Genomic DNA, 24721 nt, shown 5'->3' with positions numbered 1-24721 from the left:
ATGAGGCTGTCTACGATTGAACAGCATCCTCCGGTTTTTCTTCATATCATCCACCTTCGTTATGTTCATAACATACTCGACAGCAAGCATATAGGCTATTGAACAGAATATAGCCCATAATCAAGGATCGGTTGACAATATGTGGTCCTCTCCCTCCTACAGCAGATTCGAAGCATTCAACTGATCCGTCGCCGAGAGCATGTGAGTCAAGGACACTCCAAAATCTCGCCAGTCAAAGAGCAGATCCTCTTTTAGTGCGGCTGTAGGGACTGGGCTGGTGGAGTAGCTACGCCAACTCTTCCAGCAACTCTATCTCCGACTTGCGCACGGCAATCAGGTCATCGAGCAGACTGAAGCCCATTTCGCGGTAGGTCAAATCCGGAAGTATATTAGGTAAGATAGCCGATAGTACGGAGAGAAGGAAGAATGACGAGAAGAGATTCTCTAGATCAAAGGGGAGAAATGTCTCTGCAGAATGTGTGAGCTGGTATGGTTGAAACTAGCAGTCTACCTACCCAGGGAATTCTGATCTTGCAGAGCGGTCATGGGCTTCAAATCGACACATGCTTGAATGAGGGTTCTTGCTATCCTTGTACTTACTTGTGTAATCTTTACATGAAGGCTCAGCGCTGCAGCGTCTTGGGAGCAACTACGAGGATCCTACAGAACAGTCGTGTCCTCGTCATTAACTAAGTTCGGCGAGCCGATTGGAGACGAGAACTTGCGGTCGAGGGCGTACACTGTCCACCACACTCTGCTGCACCGCTCGACATACTTTCCACCAAGCTGTTCAACTGACAGGGCACAATGAAGGCCTTCAAATAGCGCCATGCGCATGGCACGTCCGATCTATTTGGTTATCTATGATAGCTCCAGGAGTGGGAAGATACAGCATACATAGCAATAAGCAGAACCCCTCATGGCGACCGAATGAAGATACAGGCTGACCAAGGCCAATACTTCAATTGCAAGAATTGGATCCTGCCAGAGCGTGGTAGTGTCTGGTAATAATGACATGGCACGGGGGAAGTACTTGGTCCATGCGGGGATATTGGATATCTTGCGCACAGGTATCAGCAGTGCTTCAGCGAATGCAAGAATGATGAGGTATTGTACATACTAGAGTCGAGATCTCTGGATCTTTGCCACTGCGTCGCGGTAGAACTCGTGTAGGTTCTGGAGACATTCCTATCGTCGAAGAGCTGGTAGAGATGGTCGAAGTGAAACCGGACCGTGTTGAACATATAGGAGGCATGACTCCGGAAAGATATATCTGGTGATTGACCATTGTCATTGCGGACGGGGAGACTTCCAAGCTCAAAGGGAATAAGGGTGTTAGTATCTACGTGGAAGAAGAGATGGTGCGAGGGCGGTAGTCCCTTCCTTCGTGAAGTCGAAGCCATAGATGCCGACAGTATTTAAGTCAATAGATCTCTCATCACTGACTTGGCAGACACACATCGCACGTATCTCTAATATTAGTGCAGCACTATCTGCTATCGACTGGGAGATGGATGATCCTCACAGCCACCGTGGGCTTGTCATTCTTCTAGTCAAGTCAGTCGCTCTTTTCGTTTGAATTCACTCTGGACGTATGGTGCACTCCTCTCCTTCTCTCTTGTGCGCAACCAGCATGGGGCGCATATGCCAGATTGACTGCCTAGTATTCTTAAAACTCTCGTTATTCCTACTACTTCCCTGGCGGGCGATCGCTATCTACCTCAATGTTACGGATCCAGGTATATTTCGTGTGGGAATGATGCTGTCTCCGCATGCACTGACTCTACAAGAACACGTCAAACAGGTCGCCAATCGCCTAGCGTGGGACCTCGTCAGCTTCTACACTGGCAACGAGACAGGCGATGTCCCTGGTAACCTCCCCGAGCCCTACTACTGGTGGGAAGCCGGTGCCTTCTTCGGGACTCTCATCAACTATTGGCGGTACACCGGCAACGACACTTACAACGACATCACCACAGAGGCTATCCTACAACAGGCCGGCGCAATAGGTAACTTTATGCCCGCTAATCAGATGCACACCGAGGGCAACGACGATCAGGCCTTCTGGGCCATTACCGCGCTCATGGCAGCAGAGAACAATTTCCCAAACCCACCCAAGGATTCCCCATCATGGCTGGCCATGGCGCAAGCCGTATTCAACGAGCAGGCCGGCCGCTGGGACGATCAAATCTGCGGCGGTGGGCTGAAGTGGCAGATCTTCCCGTTCAACAACGGATATACCTATCGCAATGCCATCTCCAATGGCTGTTTCTTCAACATCGCGGCGCGACTCGCACGGTATACGGGGGAGGTGATGTATGCTGAATGGGCGAACAAGGTCTGGGACTGGGTAATGGACGTAGGTTTGATTAATTCACAGTACCATGTGCTGGACGGGCTCAATGAGGGCGATAATTGCTCGGAACCCAACCGTGTCGAATGGACGTATAACAACGGCGTGTTTCTGCATGGAGCAGCGCACATGTGGAACCATGTAGGGACTCTTTTGCTCTGCCTCATAAATCGAGTTCAAAGATACTGACCTAGCGTAAGAGCAAAGGCGACTGGAAGTGGAAAATCCGAATCGACGGCCTCCTTGACGCGCAGAAACTCTTTCTCTCTCCCAACAAGTCCTCCTCCGGTATTCTGCATGAGTATGCCTGCGAGACGATCAACACCTGCCAAACCGACGAATTCTCCTTCAAAGCGTATCTGGCGCGGTGGATGGGGGATGTGGCGCAGCTGGCGCCCTGGACCCGCGATACCATCGCGACCCGACTGCTGGCCTCCGCTACGGCAGCAGCAGCACAATGCGTCGGCGGTGAAACGGGAACATACTGTGGGATGCGGTGGACGACCGGCGAATATGATGGGACAACGGGGGTGGGGCAGCAGATGTCGGCGTTGGAAGTGGTCCAGGCGACGCTGTTCGACACAGTCGCGGGGCCCCTGACGAATAGAACGGGAGGGACCAGTCGAGGGAACGGGGCGACGGGGACAGAAAGAGGATCCTCGGATCAACCTGCCTGGCTGGGCGAACTCAGCGTTATCACGAGAACCGACCGCGTCGTCGCGAACTTTGCCACGGCGGTGGTGGGGATGTTAGTGGGAGGGTATCTCTATCTGGTCAGCACATAAGGACCACTGTCGTATCTACTTACATTCTTATAACCATGGATCCATGATAGCTGACGCCGGTCTTTCATTCTTTCTTCGTCATTGATGAGTTGTTGTTTCGGTTTCTCTCGTTTTTGTCCGTTTTGGGTAATCACTGGATCACTGGATCACTGGAGAGGGGTCCCGTGATGCGCTAAGCCTCTTTGGGTAGGAGATGCGCTGGTTCTGGATTCAGCCAATCAGAGCGCCCACGTGACTGATACCTGAGGAACCAAGGCTTCCCCCCTGCCAATCAACAGCAGCGCCGCCAATTCTTGTCCAACGCCGAATGACGAGAGAAGTAGAGATATCTTTCTCCAGATCCGATATGCCGTGTCAACGCAGAGTATATATAGAGCCTGGACGATCCTGGTCGGTCATGCATGTTCTACTGAAGCCACCAACATCGCCCCTGCATTGTCATTTATCCTTCAACCCGGAGAAATGGCGGCTTACCTACATCCCTTTGACCCTATCACTCCCGGGGAGATCCAATTGGCGGTTAAGATCCTCGAGGCTGCCTTCCCCGGAGTCCCGCTGAGATACAAGAAGATCGATGTCAATGAACCCTTGAAGAAGGAGGTTGTTCCGTACATCGAGGCAGAGAGATTGGGGAAGCCCCTCCCCGCGAAGCCGACCCGGCTATTGCAAGTGCTGTTCCACCGTCTGGACAGTGGGGCATTCCACAAGGCGTTGTTGAATGCGGGAACGAGATCGATCATCTATGCCAAGGAGCTGCCGAAGGGAGTACAGGTACGGATCGTGGAACCCATCCTGATGGACCTCTATGCTAACAGAGTCAGGGGCCCGGTGATGCGGATGAGATCGTTGAAATCGAACAACTGTGCCTCAAACATCCCGCTGTGCAAGCGGAGATTGCCAAGCTGCAGCTGCCTGCCGGTGTCAGCGTGTGCAACGACCCCTGGATTTATGGCACCGACGACCCCAAAGAGACTCGCCGGCTATGGCAGTGCTACATGTACGTGGTGACCACGGACCACCCTCAGAACAACCACTATTCGACCCCTTGCAAATTCTCGCCCGTTTTCGATGCGCTCACCCATGAGCTGGTCCGTATGGACTATCTGCCTAGCAGCGCAGAGGCCAAAGGTGTGGAGACTCAGCCATGGAAGGTGGTTGAGACAGTTCAGTATGCGCATGATTTGCTCGGCGAACCCTTGCGGACGGATCTGAAGCCCTATATTGTCCAGCAGCCGGAGGGGCCTTCCTTTTCCGTGAAAGGGCGGGAGATTTCGTGGCAGAAGTGGAAGTTCCGCGTGGGTTTCAATGCGCGTGAAGGTTTGGTCATCTACAACACTACTTATGACGGACGCAATGTCTTCTACCGGTTATCCGTATCGGAGATGACCGTTCCATATGGAGGTATGTGCTCTCTAGCGCCGCAGCTGGCGATCGCTGCTAATTGATCGACAGACCCTCGTGCTCCCTACCACCGCAAGCAGGCCTTTGACGTCGGCGATGTCGGGTTCGGCATCACGGCCAACCAGCTCTCTCTCGGGTGCGATTGCTTGGGTCACATCAAATACTTCGATGGCTACCGGTCGGATTCGAAGGGTAACCCGGTGCACCTTGAGAACGTGATCTGTCTGCACGAGCAGGACAATGGTCTCCAGCACAAGCACACCAACTACCGCAGCGGTGCTGCTACCGTCGTCCGCAACCGCCAGCTGGTGGTGCAGATGATCTGTACTGTCTCCAACTACGAGTATATCTTCGCCTATATCTTCGACCAGGCTGCCAACATCGAACTCGAGGTCCGCGCCACCGGTATCCTGTCGACCGTGCCCTTTGATAACTCCAAGTTCGGCACCACTGTTCCCTGGGGAACCAATGTCGGGCCCGGTGTCATGGCTCCCTTCCACCAGCACATGTTCTCCTTCCGCATGGACCCTGCTCTAGACGGACACAAGAATACGGTGTATTATGAAGACAGCGTTCCTATGCCCGAAGACGAGAGCAACCCGTATGGGGTGGGATACGTCACGGAACAAACCGTCCTGAGGACCAGCGGCACCGCCAACACCAGTGTGGATCGGCACCGTGTCTTCAAGATCCGGAACGATGCCTGCATCAACCCTATCACATACAAGCCAGTGGCCTACAAGTTGCAGACCGTGCCAAGTCAGATGCTGCTGGCAAGCCCCAGATCCTTCGGGCACAAGCGCGCTGAATTTGCGACCAAGCCCATCTGGGTGACCAAGTATCAGGATGACGAGTTGTTCGCGGCGGGAGAATTCACCAACCAGAGCCAGAAGTCCGAGGGGGTGGAAACATGGGTCAAGCGCAATGATCCCGTGGAGAATGAGGATCTGGTTTTATGGCATAGTAAGTTTGATCGTCCTATTGCGAGTGAGGCAGAGACTGACTTCATCAGGTTTCGGTCTGACGCACAACCCTCGTATCGAGGATTTCCCTGTGATGCCGGTCGAACGAGTCAGTGTCATGCTCAAGCCAGACGGATTCTTCACCAAGAACCCCGCGCTGGACGTCCCTCCATCCTCCCAATCGTTCAACAAGTCGACACTGCACCCCGAGCCAGTGGCATGTTGCGGCCCGGCCAAGGGCAAACTATAGAGATGCGTGCCACGAGTGATGATCCAGACAAGACAATCAATTATACCCGTCAGGTAGATGTATATAGCTTTTTCAATTATACCTGGTGCACTTGCACCCTTTCGCCAAGACCTATTTCCAAGAAAGAACGAAACCCCCGTAGGGACAATGCCAATTCACGAACGCAGCAATGCCAAGGCGATCCCGCCTCCAAACATCGAGGCCACGCTGATGATACTGCTCGTCCCCAGCATACTCATGCCACTGATCCCATGCCCACTCGTACACCCTCCCGCCAACCGGGCACCAAAGACCATGACCAAGCCTCCCAGCACACCCTGCAGCGGCGACACCGGCAATGCATCCACCGTAGCCAACTCCGGAAGCATCCGCGACAGCGCATAGCTGCTCGCCAGGATCCCACCCGAGAAGCAAACCGACTTGGTCAGCGGCAACAACGCCGGCCGTGTGTCCGCGACGGGCTCAACGCTCCCGCCCCCATTGAGGCAGCTCCACGTCCACCGCCCGATATCCTCGTAGCTCGTCGACACACCCACCGGCGCCCTGGTCATGATCAGACTCGCGAGCTGGGCTGCCCCGATCAACAGACCGCCGACCACCGGGTCGACGGTGCTGCGCGTCAAACTCGGCGCCAGCGTCTTGGTCGCGAGAATGAGGCACACGCACATGGTCTGGAAGGCCAGCGCCGCGCTGGCGGGACTCACCCCGAGCTTGGCGGGGAGGCTGTGGTCGATCTTGCTGGGTGCGGGGGTCGGGGTGCAGGGTGCGCCGGGCGCACGGCCGAGGAGCCCGGCCATCTGGGCGTACAGGATCCCGCCTAGCAGGCCGCCGAGCATTGCGTAGCGGCCGGAGGAGATGCCGGTGCCGACCTGGACCAGGACGGTGCCGGGGCAGGCGCCTGTGAGGACCATGCCGGCGCCGACCATGGCGCCGCCGATGATGTTGCCATCGTATGAGCCGAACCAGCCGATGGATGAAGGGGGGCGGCGGCTGAGCGGTCGTTTGATGAGACGCTCATAGAGGGAGATGACGAGGCTGGGGGGTTTTGGTTAGGGTTTGGTTTTCTTGCGGGTTGAAGTCGGGAGGGTACTTACGCGCTGGCGGAACTGGCCGTGAGGAAGACCTTGAGCATGTGGAAGTCTTGCAGTTTCATTTGAGAGATGATCGTGTTGGGCAGATAGACGCCCGAGACGGTCAGGGCAGCCCCGAACAGGGCCCCTGTTAGGGTTGAAGAGATGAGATCCGACATGACTGAGGAGGAAATATGACCTTGACCATAATAGTCCATACTAATGATCGTTCCCTGGAGTATTTATATCGGTTTTGTGCGGATGTTTGTTCACTTACTTCCCCGAGCCCCGTGGATGAAGCTCGGGGAGGTGCGATGAGGGCATCATGATGCTTCCCGAGGTGGCGAATCGAGGTAACGGACATCCCCAACAACTAGAGCAACGGAAGCCGAATTACATGGAAGCTGACTGATAGAGTTGCTGGTAGGCTACCTCGATCCAATTCTTTTCTGTAACCAACTGTGCCATGAAGAAGGAAGAGAGATCCAGTGTGTCTCCAGACCCCATTCGCCGTTCCAATCCGCACTCCCCGAGATGCGACCTCCAATAGTGTCACCAAACCAGCAGGCCAAGTTCTATACAGATTTTGGATCCCCGAGAGTCCCCGGCGTCCCGGCCGACAAACTCTTTGGCAGCCAGGTCGGGCACATACATCAATCAACAAGAAAAAAACCTCACATATAACTCCCCCCTCCCCAAAAAGATGCCGACGTCCAGCCACTCCTTGTCATTTCCGCCTCACCCGTCCCCGGCGCGCCCACCATGACGCTCTCGCTCTCCAAGCTCTGGCGCTACCTCAACGAGGACATCCGCGAAGACATCATCCTCGAATCCCAACTCCTCCTCCTCTCCTTCGCAACGGGGATGCAGGACGCCGCCGCATGGCCGGACTACTCCTGCTTCGCGTCCAACCAGACGGGCAACACCCTCTTCCTGGCCATCGGCGTCGCCGGCCTCGCTCAAAACTCCTACTCCTTCCCCAACATCGGCATGAGCCTGGGCATGTTCATCGCAGGCGGCCTCATCATGGGCCAGCTAGGGAATTGGTTCGGCGTGCGCCGCCGCCTCTGGCTCATCCTCAGCAGTCTCATCCAGACCGTCCTGGTGTTTGTCGGGCTGAGCCTGCAGTACGCGCTGCCGCTGCGGCGCGACGGTCCCACGGCGCTCGGGGTGATCGCGTGTCTGGCGTTCTCGGCGGGCGGTCAGGTGGCCATGAGCCGGTCGCTGAAGATCACGGAGATCACGACGGCCATGGCGACGGCAGCGTATATCGATGTCGTGGTGGACCCGAACCTGTTGCAGCTGCACAATCGGCTGCGGAACCGGCGGGTGTTGTTCCTGGTGATGTTGACGGGGGGCTGTTTTGTGGGTGCGTTTGCCGAACGCGCGGTCAATTCCTCGTTTGCGCTGTTATGGTGTGCGGTTGGCAAGTCGATTGTGACGGTGTCGTTGATGTTCAACGAAAAGCTTGAGAAAAAGGCATGATTTGACGGGAGAGAAAAGTGGTTGTTGTTGTTGTTGTTGATAGTTAGCGTATACCCTGTTGTTCTCGATGTGGATGGAGATATGATGTCTGCATATCCATCCCACTTTGCATTATTCACTATGCATTGCAGTCTCCGTCATGGATATTTTAGGCTTTCATTGGCTACTCTCTTCAATTATGCATATATTTTCCTATAAAGTCAGCCAGGACCAGTTAGCTATAAGCCAGCCGTGGTGTCCCTCTAAGACCGCGTGAAGAGTAAGAGAATAAATACCCCGGAGTGCCCCAAGGTCCTCAGATCAACATGGATGATTGATAACTTTAATCTGACAGGTTCTTCAGTCTCTATAGAAGTATAAATTGATCTCTAAATCTCATCATCTCTCACTTTCCCTTCGATATCAACCTCCGAATGGCGACCTCGGGGTCTCGGGGATCAGGAATCGGCGACTCTGGATCTGATGGCCGAGTCATGACTAAGAGAATTCCAAGGGAAAGAATGCAGCTATTATTTATATGTTATGATTTCGGATTTATTATTGATTATCTGGCTGAGATTCCATGATCTGAAAGTCCCCTCTCTTTACCTGCTTTTGACCTTCAGCCACACAACCACAATCCGACAGCTTCCTACCTCTCTCAGACATAGATCTTCAATATGTGTCTCCCATCCAAGTGCAGCAGCTGCCGTATGTTCTTTCTCCCCACCATTAATAACACCACTAACGTCCCTCCTCGTCCAGAGAAGAAAACGTGGTGGGGTTGCGGAAACCACATCCCCTCCGTCATGGACCAGGTGCCGGAGTCTGAGCGATGCACCTGCACGCCCAAGGTCAACGCTGAGGGCCAGGAATATCCTCCCAAGGGCGCCAATCCCGCCTGACTAGCTGTCTCGCAGTGTGTGATACAATAATCCGGGAGGAAGTGGCTACGGCGGTTTGCAGGATACCGGGGGTGTGATGATGATGATGATAATGATGATCAACAAGAAAAATATGGATCATAATAATGTTGGTCTTTGTATCTACACAGAATCAACTCATTCTTCTTCTTCTTCTTCTTCTGCCGTAAAAATACACTCCTCGTTTATTCCTTGACACGCGAGGCGAAGCATCCCGTGTCAGCGCCATGCGTGTGAGGCTCCTCTCGCTTCGTCCACTTCATGCTCTCGCGCTTGACGACGGTCGCATTGCGCGGCGGGATCGAGCTCAGGTTGTTGGCGTACGTTGCCACGGCGAACGCGGTGGCACGGGAGTTGATCAGGAACGCCTTGTGGTTAAGGTTGGTCATGTTGTCGCCCTTCGCATGGTAGTTGGCGTCCAGAGCCACGCCGGCCTGGCCGCCGAACAGCCTGGCCTGCTCCTCAGTCTTCAGCGACTCCGCGCCGGTGAACACGCCGCCAGCGGGGATGCCCTTTAGGATGAAGCCCTCGTAGTCGGAGCGTCCGTCGAAGGCGGTGGGGACGAAGCCCTGCTTGATCGACTTGTAGTAGTTCTCGAACAGGCTCTCGATCTGGGCGGAACCGGGGGGACCGGTCAGGTTGAAGGCGGATCCATCACCGTCGTAGATCATCAGCGCGTAGTTGGGGGACGCGATCATGTCGAAGTTGAGATACAGGCGGATCTTGGCGAGCTCGGCGGGGGAGAGGTTGTCGACGTAGTAGTTGCTGCCCAGCAGGCCGAACTCCTCCGCCGTCCAGAAGCAGAAGCGCACCGCGTTCTTGACCGAGTAGCGGGTGAGCGCCTTGGCCACGACCAGGTTGCTAATCACCCCGGAGCCGTCGTCGTTGATGCCCGGTCCGTTTTCGACCGAGTCCGTGTGTCCACCCAGCGCGACAACGTTGTTGGGATCACCGCCCTTGGTCTGCGCGATGACATTGTATGTGGTCCGGTTCTCGACCTTGCTGTCGATCCACAGGCTGACCTCGGTGGGGGCGGCCTGGAGACGGGCGACCAGATCCTGTCCAGCGGCCAGAGTGATGCCGATGATGGGGGAATACGGGCCCAGCTCGCTGGTCGCGCCGCCCAGCGTACCGGCCAGAGAACCATCGACGTTGTTGTACACGATGGTCGCGACGGCCCCAGCCTTTGCGCTCAGCACGGACTTCTGGGCAAAGGAACACTCGCCACGCGAGACCAGGGCGATCTTGCCCTTGACATCGGCCGAGTAATCACCCTCCGCGCAACCCAGCTTGCTGACCAGTGAGAGCGGCGCGGTGACATTGACACTGGGACTGTAGGTCATGGTGCTGGCCTGGATGGAATCGCCGCCGAGGGTGAGTGACTGGTCCGCACGGGTCCACTGGTGGACCTGAGGCTGCTTGTAGACATCGTAGTAGCCGGTCTTCTTCAACTCACGATAGAGGTAGTTGACAGTATCCAGATGGGCCTGGCCTCCGAAGACACGGTTGCGCTCGGGGTACGCATACGCAAAGTCCTCCAGCTTCTGCGATCCGTGGAGGAGATCCTTCAGACGGATCTCATTGGGGAACGTTTTCTGTATGGTCAGCAGGGAACATCGCACAAGCCCACTTGCTACCCGGCATAAACTTACAGGATTGACTGGGAGCTTTCTTCCATGGCCACCGGGCCCACCAGGGGCATTGGCCAAGGCAAGAGAAGCGAACGCTGCCAGGTAGAGCCACTTCATGTTGACTGTTCCCTAAGAATAAACTGAATGATCTGCACAGAACGAAGTGGATGAGCTCAAAACTCGCTGGTCATTCCCCGGCCTTATATAATATACATACCATCTGCCATCGCCCATCGCCACTGCCATTCCATCTCCCCTCGTTATCCAGCCGCAATCAAGCATTCCGCTCGACCATCTGAGCTGTTTATCACCAAATGGCACCTCATCCCGTCTGAAGTTGCATCGTCTCAACTTGGAACAAGCTCAGAGCCCTTGGCGGGAGGAGTGAAGGACCAGCCAAGAGGACGGCATGACTTGGCAGAGATAAGAGTCGGGGTGGATGAGGTGCCAATTCGAGGAGACTCCCGATCACCAGCGACATTGTACTGGCTGGTGAATGAATGAGCAGCATCGCCAAGCGGATCTGAGGCGATACTGAATGATTAATTTGTAAGAGGTCCATGTGGCTTGGATAGTTTGTATGTTGTACCACTGTGCTGTAGCATACTCCATACTGGGAGTCTGCGACATGCAGTGTGACTGTCAATCCCACACGCGATCAACCGAGCGCGATGCAGAGAAACAAAGAAAGCCCATTCTAGACTGTCATAAAATAGTCTACCTCCAGGACAGTCGAATATGCATTGCAACCCATCGCACGATCGGATATCATCCTGCTCGTATCCACGCCACCCCCGCCAGCCCGCGACGCTCTCCGTTGGAGGTCCGGTTTCCAAAACCCTGAAAGCTTGGCTTAATTTTGCGAGGATAATGATTGCTGCAGAGTGGATGCGAGCGACGAGTTCTGGTCTCATCGCCTATCGTCTGATTTGACGTACCGTGCTCATCGAGATTGTAGAAACATGGGCTAGATAGACGTTGTAAAGCCTATTTACACACCGCAAACGCGAAGTGCTACAGAATGTCTGCTTCAAGGGTTGTAAACGGCCTATTCCTGCTCCATCTCTGCTGTGTTTCTTTAATAATCCCGCTCCAGCGATAGAGACTGAAGGTACTTAGTGAAGCGGATGGGGATATATATCATCTGGAATCTGGATTACCCACCAACTTCAGTGGAAATACTCCTAGCTGAAGATGCTGACTGTACCGTTGAGCGAAAAGGGAAGATAAATGTGAATGTCGAATAGAAAAGTTGACAGTTCCCTCTGCAATCACCTTCATCCAAGGCTGCTGAGAGTTCAGTCCTTCGCTTGGCAACATCAAAATGACCCCAATTCTTCAGACTATTGGAGCCAGCTGAGTCATTCCTCCAATCAGTCGCGGGGAAATCCAAACAACACGCCGAATGCAGCAAAACCAAAGGAAAACCGTCCAATGTTTGTGGTTCTCTGCGTTGACCGCGCCTCTTGTCAGCCAGCCCTAAGGCATCATCTGGCTTCGAATCTGAGCAATCACAGAGCCTGCTCTCGGAATGGCCACTGCGCCCAGCTGGGACTGGGCTATCCAGCTGAGATTCAGCAGAGACAGGCGCACGCTCTTTCAGTGTCATTGACGGGGTGAACCATGCTATAAGACCGTGGTTGCTTGCCATGATGGCAAAGTCGAAATGACGTGAAATTGACATCCTTGACATCCATTGTTATTAAATCTGTCCTTCTGCTGCAAAGGAAGAAGAAGAAGAAAAAAAAAAATAATTGAGATCGCCATGTCGAAAATCAAGCGGTCTCCACCCAAGCGACTCATAGTCTGTTGCGATGGTAAGAGAATCCTCTATAATCTCTTCAAAGAAACTACCCAAGTGTAGAATATCGCTAACTCGACCCAGGCACATGGCAAGACTCGCTCGCTGACGCGGCACAACCGCCCTCGAATGTCACTCGCTTCAGTCGAGTATTGAGCCGTATGGCCATCGTTCAAGGCGAGAACGGCGAACAACAAGAGATTCCACAGATCGTCTACTACCAAAAGGGAGCCGGCACAAATCTGGGTGATAGATATTGGGGTGGTACGGCTGCATCATGGGCGCGTGCAAGAGGATTCTGTCTGATCTTGAACCAGGGGTGGCCGGACTCGGCGTCAGCGCCAACGTACGATCGGCCTATGGCTTCCTCGCGGACAACTATGCCGAGGGCGACAAGATCTATTTCTTTGGCTTCTCGCGCGGCGCGTACACGGCCCGCGCCATCGCCGGGCTGGTCTGCCAATGGGGTCTTCTGACGCCGCGAGGAATGGACAACTTTCCCACCGTGTATGACGATTTCTACAATAATCAGATCGAAGGCTACACGCCGGCGCAGCGTACGAGGATGGGGTTCCGAGATCGGCTGCCACGGTTTACCGTCGAGATTATCGGCGTCTGGGACACGGTAGGCTTCCAGAAAGCGTGGCTGGGCCGAGACTCTGGGGAGAAGCTGGAGCTACGCAACACGGTGATGCATGAGGATGTAAGATATGGATTCCATGCGCTGTCGCTGGACGAGGAGCGAACGGCCTTCCAGCCGGCGCTCTGGCATGTCCCCAAGGAGAATGAAGGGCAGGAGTTTCCACAGGTGTGGTTTTCTGGGGTGCATACGGACATTGGAGGCGGAGGCGGAGGCGACGAACCCCGTCTGTCGAATATTACCCTTGCATGGATGATTGCGCAATGCATGAAAAACGACCAGCTTAGCTTTGACATTGACGAGTATCTGTTTGATATACCTCCACGGGCGCGCGAGAGCGACAGCGCGCCCTGGGCAACAAGCCTGGGTGGGGTCGATCACGCCAGCTTCACTCGGACTCTGCAGCGATGGCTAGGAGGAAGGTCAAACAGAACTCCATTGCGATACAATCCACCTGGCCAAGAATCAGACATTACAAACGAATGGATCCATGAATCTGTCAAGGATCGGAACTTGTCCAAGTGGCCTTGTGCTGCTCTGAAGGGGCGAGGCGGCGACGCCAGCTGGACTCTGGCAGATGGAAAGGAGATCCAGGAATTCGCAGCGCTGGAGAAAGAGAAATACATGAAAGGCCGAATTCGAACCGTTCATGTGAACGAAGAGGACTGATCGAATGTTCGCACTTTCTATCATTTGACCTGGAGTTGGGAGGTTGTTATTATGCTGGCTCGGATTTGAAGACATGTTTTGCTGGACAGACAACCGTCTATTGTGACCCATGGATTCTATGTTGGGATATGTTGTTTTGAATAACGCAAGCTATCGATTTGTAGGCTCATTAATAAGGAATTGATACTCAATTCTCTCAGCGAATTCCAAGGTGCAAAATTCTTCAAGACCATCCCTTGCATGCCATCGACGACGCGTGGAGTGGATATCAACCAGAGAGACGCGGAAAAGCCTCAAGACCTACATGAAATTCCCATCCACGGTGTGATGACTCGGACACCTCCCTAGAAGCGACATCCTATCCAAGATCATGGACTATACACGAGTTCGACCAGACGAACATGACGAGTTCATCGGCGAGAAACCGACGCACTCGCGACAAACCCTGCCCCATGGCACTTACCGTGCATCTGCAATTGTCATCTCCAGTCTCGCTCTCACGATATCCATCATAACAGCAGCTTTCACCCTACTCGGTTATATCGGGCGCTCAGGCCAGCTGGAACCGTCTTCCTCACCGCGCCTCTTTCGCTGTGGCACATCCGCCGCCGAAGCCAAAGCAGCCGGATGTCACTTCGATCTCATGTCCTTCTCCTGGCTTCCACCCGAGTGCTACAACCAAGACCTCACGAATGATTTCCTCAACCACACAGACTGGCAGTGGTCGCTGGACGCGGAGGGGAAGCACATGGTTTCCAAGCACTTTGTGCAACAGGGAGACTTTGAGTTCCTCTTCACGAGCTACGAATACCACGTAGTCCACTGCGTGTATATGTGGAAGAAAACGCACCAGGCCATCATGGAGGCTACGTTTGACCACCTCGATGGCTATATCGCTGGTCTGGGACACACGGGACACTGCGGCGAGATGCTTCTAGATCGCACAATGGATCTACAGGCCTGGGGAACACCAGGATGGACCAAATTCCCGGCATGCGGTGCAGGGGTACTGGAGATGGAACATGGGTGGTATCGAATGCATAATGGAGAGAAAGCTTGGGGAATGCCGGGTGCAGGGAACAGTCATCACAGCTGACGTGATTTCATTCAGATAATTCCTAAATGTATTATATATGGTGCGAAGCTAGGACACCAATGATCTTGAATATCTGTGCCTCGTGGCATGTGTTGAAGAAAAAAAAGTTTTTTTTGACTGTCTCTAACTTCGAGGTTGAAATCTGAGTTAGAACAGGGGAGATGGCAGCACAGAGATCACGGAAGAGAAGGCGATGAAGTCTTTTGCATGCCAAAGCCGACGAAAGCAGATAAATCCACCCTAAAAACGCAGACATCTAGCAAGAAGCACATAGTATTTGAGACGATTCGGAAGCAGACAGGTTGACGGCGACCTTGAGGGTACCATGCTTGGAGGACATCTCGAAGGACTCATACGCTTTCTCGATTTCATCGAATGAGAAGTCTACATATCAGAGTGAGCAAGTCATTCACCAATTCAAAAAAAAAAAACAGTTCAACATACTGTGAGAGACAAGGAAGCTAGGGTTGATCGCCCCTGACTCGATGATCCTTATCAAATCCGGCGTACTGACAGCGTCGACAAGTCGGGTTCGCAAGCCTAGGTCGGATTGTCAGCAAACGAACGTGCACAGTTCAGGGGAAACATACAGATGTTACGATTCCACAGCTTGTCCAAATGCAGATTGCAGGGTTTGCCAAAGACACCAAGGCTGGCAATAGTACCCCCGGCGCCTACCAGGCTCTGAGCAAGTTCAAACGAGTCGTCCGTGCCCACCGCTTCGATCACCACGTCGAACCCGCGTTTCTCGGTTAATTCAAGAGCAGAGGAAATAACAGCTTCCAGGCCATCGCGCACACTCAGTGTATGCGTCGCGCCCCATGGATTTGGCCGTGTCGAGTCTTGGTTGTCCGCGGCCCACCATCACCGTGATGGCAGGGCCAAAGAGACCTTGCACCATCTGCAGTATCATAAGCCCGATAGGACCTGTTCCAATGATGGCAACGCTGGCGCCCGGCTGGATCTGCCCGTTAAGGATACCACATTCATACGAAGTAGGGACGACGTCGGACAGGGTGACCGCCACCTTTGGATCCATGCTTTCGGGGACGGCGTGCAGAGAGAATGCAGCGTGGGGCGTCCGAACATACTCCGCCTGCGTGCCATCAGTTTTATTGCCCAGAATCCATCCACCAGACAGGCATTGGGAGGGCATCCTTCGGCGGCAGTAGTGGCATGTCCCGCAAGACGTGATACACGAAATGAGAACAAGTTGTCCAACACTGAAGTTGTCGACGGCTGCTCCAACAGAATCAATAGTACCTACTCCTTCATGGCCAAGAATCCGTCCAGGCGTGCAGGTTGGAACATGGCCCTGAAGGATGTGCAGGTCCGTCCCGCAGATCGTGGTGTGAAGAGCCTTGACGATGGCGTCCGTGGGCTCAAGAATAGACGGTTTAGCGCGATCCTCAACCGAGATACTTGTGCTGCCGTTGTAGATAACTGCCTTCATGTTGGCTAAGCTACTAAGACACCCGGTATATCTAAAAGAGTCAAATATTCGGATGCCAAAGAGAGATGAAGTGCAATGAAGCTGTCTGAACACCTGTCCGCCGGCCTGGGGAGAGCGCGCATAATATAGGATCCCAACAGCTGCGCAGGGCGCACGCACTTAAGGTCATTGGCGGCATGGACATGGCGCTGAGATACAAGCTGAACAGCGCTTCTCGGAAAAGGGCAGGTAAAATGGATAATTCCACAAATCAAGCACCGCCCCCGCTGTTGCCTCTATATTCAGAGGCACCTGGGCCTATGGTTCTCTCCAGCTGATAGACCGCGTCTTGTTTGCTTTACCTCGATGACTAACCCGCTTATTATCAAGCTGTATGGCTTCCGGGGGACCCGGGTGACTGGGCGTAAGGACCCAGAACGATAACATGGAGGTGGGCGTATGAGAGGCAACTTGACGAGATTTCTTCACAAAAGAAAGTTTGTTGTCGCCTTCAGGCTCAGACTCGATCAAACCCTATTTTGCAGGATGTTGTATGAGTGGCCCTCAGCTCCTGGTATCTGAAGGATCGGATGCAAGGAGGCTTCTATTCTGCTGATTGCAAAGCTGAGGTACTCTGGCCGGATATTTACACCCCTCGCCTTGCTCGAATTATCCCCCTACGACATGCGAAGCTTGGGGATATGAAGAAGACCGTTGATACTATCCGGATACCATGTCGAAAGGACGCCAGCAAAGCCTTGTGCCAATAGGGGCATGAGACGTATCGTATTCTTGTTGGCCTGTTAAGCGGATACTGTCGCTGCTGCGGGGTGCCCATACTCTCTCCCAATGGAGCTAAGGGTAGAAACCTCAGCTTATGCAATTTCTGCCACGATCTGAAGTCCCAAGGGGCCGAGAGTCCTGGTCCCCTGGAAGATCGGCTCGGAATGACCGTGTCGATATATTAAGACCTGAACCCTGTCCAATTATACCCTGTCGAATTTGATGGTAGATAAAGGACGTCGATAACAGGGTTAGTGCCTCCCTTGATCGACATACCTCCCGCCAATCCTCGCTATTTGCCTTGAAATATGATGAGCATCCCCAAAGAGTGAACTTGGGGTTGAACCTTTGAGGCGGGATGTTTGACGCTGCAGATTTCGGACGGATATCCGTCCCTGTCGGTATGTTCGGAATAGTAATCTCTATGAAGATACCGAGCCACCAGTCCAACACTCTATTGCTAAGAATACAACATTCCGTGGTGTTAAACAGCTTTCAGAGGAGTATGTGTAGAAGGCTTTGCAATCTGCAGCCTCATTCCGGGCTTGATGATTCCCCCTTGCTTGACCGTCGTCATGACACCTGCCAAACGCTGGATAATCTGTCGATTTTGGTCACGAACGAGGAAATGATTTTTTAGTCCAGCTTGAAAGCGATCGATTTGGGGACATGGGTTGCGAAGACCAGTGAGGAAAAGCACAGCCTCTTCGCCTGGCGTCACATCGTCTCCCATGAAATGAAGCTCTGTTCCTGAACCCAAGCTCAACAGGTCGATTCCCTCAGTGGTGATATTTTGACCCAGGGCTCCGGGGGCAAGAAGCTGCTGCCTCATGGCGTCCGTCAGCAGCTTAGAGGCGATATTTTGTAGTATCTCTATAGGTATTATGTGTACTTGTCGCAAGTTCGCAGGTGGTGGCTTGATGTGCTGTCGGGAGCGATGTTGTACTGTTTCACCGGCATGGCAATCTCCTTCAATACCGATATTGGCGATGAGCTTGATAGATGACAGCGCCGTCTTCGAGAAATTGTGCGACGCTGATGTCGCCACAGAGAGGACGCGCGAAGGGGTTGGTGACTGCTGGGATGCCATAGCCGAAGGTCAAGCTTGGGTCTTGGAATAAATGCTTAGCAGCACTAGGTACCCTCTGACGAGATGAGTCCAGCTAATTCTTACTATTATATAGGAGTTTGCTTATTTGATTTGCACAGGAGGAGGAATGCTTTGAAATCAGACCAGTAATCATGTGGAAGATGAGTCACTGCGAGGTGCATGTGTGCATCTATTATTGGCCAGCAGAATCATCTGGACTGGGAATCTGGATATAATCTGAGATACAGTGCTCTGGTCGGACTACATCATTGGAGTTAAGATTAGTCTCGTCTCATGCAGTCGCTTGCTGAACTTGTAGTTAGTCAAATATACACTGACTCGCGTTATGGCCCACAGCCATTCACGTAGACGATGTCCAGTCTCGTTTCTCTAATTGCACTAGGCAGCAAACGGGGAAATCCCTCTTTTCAGATCTTCCAACTGTTTCTAAGAGCTTCCCCCCCCGCGAGCACAGGCTTTGCTAATCCGAGGGCGTTGGGTTCAAGAAGTTCAGCTCAGTGAATATGCTAGGTTGTGCCAAATCTTTTCCTCATGGCCATATCTAGAAACTCTTCGGGATATTCACTTTGATGCTCTGAAGGGGTTTGAGAGCATCGTCAACGCTGTCTAGACTCGCATATGCCTGTTCAATGAGCTCTCTGTGGGCACCGGAGCGGGGCGTGAAGACGGCCTCAGTGGGTTTTTCATTCATCGTAAATATCCGCGCCTCAAGCTGCCCAATCGGCTCCGCTTCCGTATCGACATAGTCCGGAAAGCGAATGTTGTACGCCCACAGGAGTCGCATGATGACCATGGAGAAGGAATTTTGGGCAAAGTACTGGCCAGTGCAGATGCGACTACCGAACCCGAAGGTTCTCAGCGGCAGCTTCGGGTCATTGACGAATCGTTCGGGCCGAAATTTGAGGGGATTCATGTATACGTCTGAATCCATATCCACGAACCAATAATGGGGAACCACCATGGAGCCTCGTGGAATCCGGTACCCCATGAACTCATCATCCTCCGTACTGGCGTGAGGGGTTCCAGAGCTCGGCAGCCATCGAAGGGCTTCGCGGATGAAAGCTCTGACGTACGGCATGTTGTCCAGATCGGCTAGCTGGGGCAGTCGCTGTACTCCAACCGTGCTATCCAGCTCTTCTTGGGCCCTTTGAACCTCTTCCGGGTGGTAGAGTATCAACCGTATCAATGCAACCAACATGTTGGAGGACGAGAAATGTGCGGCCGCCCAGAGCTCGCCAACAACGAAGGATATCGAGCCCTTTGGCAAGGCTCTCAGGGTCTCTTGCTCGGCGAGTACTCGCGCCCAGCTCCAAGAGTCTCGTTGCAGCGCATTACTGTATGCCCTTTGAAATCCATCCGAGATTATCTGATTGACATGGGCTGCATATGACTTCCACGGCGTCAGAAAGCCGGGAAGATATCGTAAGAACGGGAAGTCGTCTACCGACCAGTAGCCTGGCTGAGCGGCGAGGAAAAATTTCAGGGCAATCTCGTTAATCTCGCTAATCTCAAACTCATCTCCGCGAGGCATTCGCATGCCATATGCCACGGCATAAGCGAGGCCGGACGAATAGCGGTAGATCCGAGGTGGATAGTCGTTGGTAGAGAGTAGGTCATGCAGCAGCTGGGTGGTTTCCGTGCTGTAGATCTTGTCGTAGAGGCGAACGGCACGAGAGCTCAAGACAGCTGTCTGCATCAGGTGGTAAGTACGCCATTCGGGCCCGTAAGGCATGAGTGCGACCATTGGCCCGAGCCAAGCTCTCTCTGCGACTCTGAGATGGGGCCGGGAGTTGTATTTGGTATTCTTGCGGTCCAGAAGAGAGCGGGCAATCGTTTGGTTTCCCAGAACGATGAGCTGCTGCTGCCCCAGTTTCACACTGACGATCGGCCCGTACCGATCAACAAAATCCGCCATGGTTTTCCAGAACTGTAATCGAGGAACCTGATGAACATTTCCAATTACAGGAAGCTTAGACGGGCCCGGAGGGAGAGGCTTCTCCCGGCTTTGGGAAGAGCGACAAGATACAATAAAGGTTAGAAGAGCCGCCAGGAGGCACAACAGAACGGCGAACAGCATATTGGCAAGGGTTGATCTCCACAGTGGACAGAACACCTGGGGGGGTTGGCGTGAGTAAAACAAATGGGGGAGTGAGCTAGAGCTTAAATAAACAATCTTCCCCTCCTGCTATACTGACTCTCTACTTTTGAGATGTCATGTCTGGGTCAGGAATGGAAAGCCTGTACTATGTAACACAGCAGTATCTAGCGCACCCCATTTTTTGGACTTTCTGCCAGCAGAGTCTACTAAGCTTATTTCAATTTGACGATAGAGATTAGGACTCTGACCTCTGAAGTCTCCTTAGAATGATGTTACTCTATGAAGAAGGTGGTAAGTACGGTGGTAAAGGGACATAGAAGGAAGCGTTGTTAGCTTGTTGAGAGCAGAGGGAGCCTCGTGGAGCTCCTCTGTCGAGGATTCCTCACTACGACATCCCCAGGTCAAGATATGCTTAGTTGTGCTCAATGTTTCGGCAGGTGTTAGAATGAAGCTAAGAATGATCGACCAAACTATTGAATGTACGTGTTTCTCAAAGCTCTGCGATGTTTTGTTGTAGGAGGATTGGCCCTTGCATTTAGTCAACCCTCCCCATCAAGGTAGTGGTCAGTGCCTCTCGCCTCTCTCTGGAATTATGGCCTTGATGGAAAAGAGCACGGCTAGGAGAACAGGTGTTGCAGTCCCAAAGCAGTAACATCCATCACCGCGCACGGTCTTGCGCCGCCAGCAGCAACACAACGATGGCTCTATGGGGAATGCGGATTGAGTGTGACAAATTGTGACAAGTCTCATTTCGCCGATCCCTCCTGATAGAGGAGGCTTGGCACCATGGAGCCCATTGAGAGGATATCTGCTATCTTGCCTCTCTTCAAACTGCGGTCATTGTGCAATAGACATTACCCGGACGATCAGCTAGGGAATCTGGAGAAGCGGGACTCTGGGGTATGTTGGGTGGTTCAATGATCAATCGTCTCAATGGCCGTTTGCGGGACTTCAAAGTGGCAGAGGTCTCTAAATCAATGTCAACAACTGACTTTACAGACAAGGAGATGACAGGCCGGTCGATTATGACGGTGCCGCGGCTGATCTTGAACAGGGAATCCCCAGCCGGTCAGGGACTCGGTGCCTTAGCATCTATCTAGCGGGTTACGCTGGCGGCATTGGGTGGAAGGGACCAAGGCCATCGCCTCGAATCCTAATCCTGGGAGCAATCCTTTGAGAGTTGATACTCAAGGAGCCTCCAGGTACCCCCCCACGCCTGAATCAAAACTGGGTCAAGTCATGGCATCATGCTCTCCATTGCAACATATCCAGCTACAATTCTCGGCAAATGATGTCCATCCGGCTAAACACTTCCACAAGATGTTGCCCCAACCTCACCCCATGCCCTATATTAGCTAGATGAGAAGAGCTCTAGTATGGAGCTTGCGTGTGTGTAAAGGCGAATCAGCAATCTGTACCCTATGAGTCAGAATAGCACCTGCCACGCCTAATCATTTGTATCGACGCATCCAGTACATGACAAGCCTGGTTACCATTCCAGCAGGAGCTTGCAAAGCCCCGCAGGCCTAGCCGAGAAACTTTGCATTGTAAGGCGAGAAGTTACCTGAAACCATCGACCTCGCATGTCGATACGGGTGTGTAGTGCCAAAGCCAATGCTGTCGAGACAAGCAAAGCAGGTTCCGTAAACACAGTTACTGAAAAAATCCAACACCCTGCACAATACGAATTTTCAATCCATAGGGTTCTCCAGCGGCTTGCTATCGTGGCTGCCAAAGGTATAAAGTATTTTATAGATCACATATTTAGCCCTTGCGACGAACTCATCAGAAGTAATACGGCGTGTTTTCAGGTCAGCGTTAAGGCTCTCGTCCGACTCGTCAAGCCAAGAAACAGCTGTCAGTATATCCATCTCTCCAGTCAGTTCTATGGAATTGTGAAGTTGACAGGGACAGGCAAGATATCCCATGCAGGACACATGACGCTCGACGCGTCAGAGCGATGATCGAAATCGGATCGAGAAACACCAGATCCTTGAACAACTTCAGAATTTGTTTCAAGGCATAGTTATTCGATACTAATGGGTGTTCTTTCCCTTTTCTGTCATATAGAGGGTAAATGGACTCGGCACTTGGACTCCTTCACTGTGTTGGCGCTCTCCGAGTCGGTAGCAACGGGCCGGTTTAGAGGCTAAAGTGATAGTCGAGGCTTGGGCCATGATATTCCTCATGCAGGGAATTTATCCGAATGTCACCTTCCCCCAATGTGTTCAGCCTATACACCTTAGATCGTGCCCTTCCCGATTGGATTGTCTTCTTCTTCACAGTCTCTACCCCACGACCTGATTTCGTCTAATTCAGCCGGATTTTCCTGAAGACTTCAGGATGTTCTCCAGATTCTCTGCTGTTTCCCCGGATTTGCCTGCTAGCATTCCAAAAAAGGAAGCACGACTATGATGAGGTTAATCTAGGCTCAAGCACTTGGTTCTCTTTTGAGCCGGGCGAAATTTGGAAGAGCGGGACCTTGTTCCGGCTTGTGAACCACTGCTTCTGAAGACGCCCCAAACATATAAAGACCGGCCAGATCGTCGAGGATCAGTAGACATCCTCCATCACTCACTCACTCAATCATCTCTTTCAAATCTTTCCTTTCTTCCAAAGTCAGATCCATCTCCGCCATCATGGTGTCGTTCAAGTATCTTTTCCTGGCAGCCTCTGCCCTGGGAGCGCTGGCTGCTCCTGTTGAAGTGGAAGAGTCTTCCTGGTTCAACGAGACGGCTCTGCACGAGTTTGCTGAGCGTGCGGGCACCCCCAGCTCGACCGGATGGAATAATGGCTACTACTATTCCTTCTGGACTGACAATGGTGGCACTGTTAACTACCAGAACGGCAACGGCGGTTCGTACTCAGTCCAGTGGAAGGACACAGGCAACTTTGTTGGCGGCAAGGGCTGGAACCCTGGAAGCGCTCGGTATGTCTTTGTGTATCTAGAGAAAGCCAGAGGGTGTACAAAGAATTAACCGGCATGCAGAACCATCAACTACTCGGGCAGCTTCAACCCCAGCGGCAATGCCTATCTCACCGTGTATGGCTGGACCACTAATCCCCTTGTGGAGTACTACATAGTGGAGAACTATGGTACTTATAACCCTGGAAATGGTGGCACCTATAGGGGCAGTGTATACTCTGATGGTGCCAACTATAACATCTACACGGCCACTCGCTACAATGCTCCCTCCATTGAGGGTGATAAGACCTTCACCCAGTACTGGTCTGTGCGCCAGAGTAAGCGGACTGGCGGCACAGTTACAACTGCCAACCACTTCAACGCCTGGGCTCAGCTGGGTATGAGTTTGGGCACCCACAACTATCAGATCGTTGCTACTGAGGGCTACCAGAGCAGCGGTTCCTCCTCCATTACTGTCTATTAAAGGATTGCTGCTGTCCATCCATCTACCCGTCCGTGATGCGGGATGAGAATGCTCAGGGATGTACAGGCGCGGGTTTGCCGATGAACAGAGGAGGAATGGTGGTGGTCTTCGCGGGACGAAAATAGGGGCGATGTCTTTTTTTTCGTACAGTGGAGCTATAGTTCTATAGATGGACTTCTATATTATTCACTCACTTAACTTTCCCTTCTAAAAGAGTAAGATGGAGATACTATAACTTTTAATAACTCTAAGATTAAATATGCCTTACTGTGTAAGACCAGTATAATATCTGATAGAAGATAGTAATAGATCAGCATGAAGGGAGCATAAGGTTAAATTACTATTAATAGAAGAACTAATTACTAATCTATAGAATCTTCCTCTATTAGTAAGGTTTTATATTAGGCTATTATATAATAAGATAGCCTTATTATCTATTAACATATAGCCTTAGTATCTTATCTAGCGTATTTAGTAGAATTATTCTTTAGTACTATCTTTAATAATTACCTTCTCTCTTTATAGATTATAATCCTATAATTAAATTTACTTATTATATAACCTCTAATTTATTAACTTATTAGATATAGATTAATTCTCTAGATTCTTTAATAATTATATTACTTTTAATTAGCTAATTTATTCTAGAGTAGCTAGTTCAGTAGTTCTATAGCTCTTTTATTAAATATAAGATTATATTAATCTTATAATATTTTCTAATTAATTATTATAATAAAAATTTATAAAAGTATAAATTTTCTATTATTCTAGTAATTTAAATAGCTTTATTATTACTAATTCTAGTTATTTAATTTAAAGAGATAGAGCTCTTAGTTAGCTCTAGTAATCTAATTAACTAAGGG

At 52.1% G+C, this 24721-nt stretch overlaps 12 protein-coding genes across 12 annotated transcripts, besides 3 other annotated features; 7 read left to right on the top strand and 5 right to left on the bottom strand.

The window, feature by feature from the left end:
* Positions 1-1759: 1759 nt before the first annotated feature.
* On the top strand, positions 1760-3138 carry ACLA_063250 (glycoside hydrolase family 76 protein; the record flags this gene model as incomplete). The annotated part of the gene is made up of 2 exons (XM_001273783.1): positions 1760-2494; positions 2554-3138. The coding sequence occupies 2 exons, from the start codon at positions 1760-1762 to the stop codon at positions 3136-3138; spliced, it is 1320 nt and encodes a 439-aa protein (XP_001273784.1).
* A 130-nt stretch (positions 3139-3268) lies between these two features.
* Positions 3269-3292: a microsatellite.
* Positions 3293-3600: 308 nt separating this feature from the next.
* ACLA_063240 (copper amine oxidase) lies at positions 3601-5751 on the top strand (the record flags this gene model as incomplete). Its single annotated transcript, XM_001273782.1, has 4 exons — positions 3601-3909; positions 3960-4539; positions 4591-5502; positions 5552-5751. The coding sequence occupies 4 exons, from the start codon at positions 3601-3603 to the stop codon at positions 5749-5751; spliced, it is 2001 nt and encodes a 666-aa protein (XP_001273783.1).
* Positions 5752-5906: 155 nt separating this feature from the next.
* On the bottom strand, positions 5907-7000 carry ACLA_063230 (YeeE/YedE family protein; the record flags this gene model as incomplete). Its single annotated transcript, XM_001273781.1, has 2 exons — positions 5907-6786; positions 6846-7000. 2 exons carry the CDS (start codon positions 6998-7000, stop codon positions 5907-5909), a joined length of 1035 nt encoding a protein of 344 aa, XP_001273782.1.
* A 583-nt stretch (positions 7001-7583) lies between these two features.
* On the top strand, positions 7584-8306 carry ACLA_063220 (YoaK family protein; the record flags this gene model as incomplete). Its single annotated transcript, XM_001273780.1, has 1 exon — positions 7584-8306. The coding sequence occupies one exon, from the start codon at positions 7584-7586 to the stop codon at positions 8304-8306; it is 723 nt and encodes a 240-aa protein (XP_001273781.1).
* Positions 8307-8965: 659 nt separating this feature from the next.
* On the top strand, positions 8966-9190 carry ACLA_063210 (uncharacterized protein; the record flags this gene model as incomplete). The annotated part of the gene is made up of 2 exons (XM_001273779.1): positions 8966-8996; positions 9051-9190. 2 exons carry the CDS (start codon positions 8966-8968, stop codon positions 9188-9190), a joined length of 171 nt encoding a protein of 56 aa, XP_001273780.1.
* Positions 9191-9264: 74 nt separating this feature from the next.
* Positions 9265-9289: a microsatellite.
* Positions 9290-9349: 60 nt separating this feature from the next.
* Positions 9350-9371: a microsatellite.
* A 22-nt stretch (positions 9372-9393) lies between these two features.
* ACLA_063200 (M28 family metallopeptidase) lies at positions 9394-10956 on the bottom strand (the record flags this gene model as incomplete). The annotated part of the gene is made up of 2 exons (XM_001273778.1): positions 9394-10803; positions 10861-10956. The coding sequence occupies 2 exons, from the start codon at positions 10954-10956 to the stop codon at positions 9394-9396; spliced, it is 1506 nt and encodes a 501-aa protein (XP_001273779.1).
* Positions 10957-12604: 1648 nt separating this feature from the next.
* On the top strand, positions 12605-13949 carry ACLA_063190 (T6SS phospholipase effector Tle1-like catalytic domain-containing protein; the record flags this gene model as incomplete). The annotated part of the gene is made up of 3 exons (XM_001273777.1): positions 12605-12656; positions 12725-12904; positions 12958-13949. The coding sequence occupies 3 exons, from the start codon at positions 12605-12607 to the stop codon at positions 13947-13949; spliced, it is 1224 nt and encodes a 407-aa protein (XP_001273778.1).
* Positions 13950-14319: 370 nt separating this feature from the next.
* ACLA_063180 (uncharacterized protein) lies at positions 14320-15045 on the top strand (the record flags this gene model as incomplete). The annotated part of the gene is made up of 1 exon (XM_001273776.1): positions 14320-15045. One exon carries the CDS (start codon positions 14320-14322, stop codon positions 15043-15045), a length of 726 nt encoding a protein of 241 aa, XP_001273777.1.
* Positions 15046-15301: 256 nt separating this feature from the next.
* Positions 15302-16498, bottom strand: ACLA_063170 (putative zinc-containing alcohol dehydrogenase; the record flags this gene model as incomplete). The annotated part of the gene is given in 4 exon segments (XM_001273775.1): positions 15302-15429; positions 15490-15585; positions 15636-15824; positions 15844-16498. The coding sequence occupies 4 exon segments, from the start codon at positions 16496-16498 to the stop codon at positions 15302-15304; spliced, it is 1068 nt and encodes a 355-aa protein (XP_001273776.1).
* Positions 16499-17744: 1246 nt separating this feature from the next.
* ACLA_063160 (MOSC domain-containing protein) lies at positions 17745-18350 on the bottom strand (the record flags this gene model as incomplete). Its single annotated transcript, XM_001273774.1, has 1 exon — positions 17745-18350. One exon carries the CDS (start codon positions 18348-18350, stop codon positions 17745-17747), a length of 606 nt encoding a protein of 201 aa, XP_001273775.1.
* A 562-nt stretch (positions 18351-18912) lies between these two features.
* Positions 18913-20448, bottom strand: ACLA_063150 (cytochrome P450; the record flags this gene model as incomplete). Its single annotated transcript, XM_001273773.1, has 1 exon — positions 18913-20448. One exon carries the CDS (start codon positions 20446-20448, stop codon positions 18913-18915), a length of 1536 nt encoding a protein of 511 aa, XP_001273774.1.
* Positions 20449-23108: 2660 nt separating this feature from the next.
* Positions 23109-23858, top strand: ACLA_063140 (glycoside hydrolase family 11 protein; the record flags this gene model as incomplete). The annotated part of the gene is made up of 2 exons (XM_001273772.1): positions 23109-23398; positions 23459-23858. 2 exons carry the CDS (start codon positions 23109-23111, stop codon positions 23856-23858), a joined length of 690 nt encoding a protein of 229 aa, XP_001273773.1.
* Positions 23859-24721: the final 863 nt, after the last annotated feature.

Source organism: Aspergillus clavatus, genomic scaffold (genome assembly GCF_000002715.2).
Source record: "Aspergillus clavatus NRRL 1 1099423829796 genomic scaffold, whole genome shotgun sequence".
Taxonomy (NCBI): domain Eukaryota; kingdom Fungi; phylum Ascomycota; class Eurotiomycetes; order Eurotiales; family Aspergillaceae; genus Aspergillus; species Aspergillus clavatus.
Note: the sequence above shows the minus strand (reverse complement) of the source record. Positions and strands in the feature narration are given on the sequence as shown.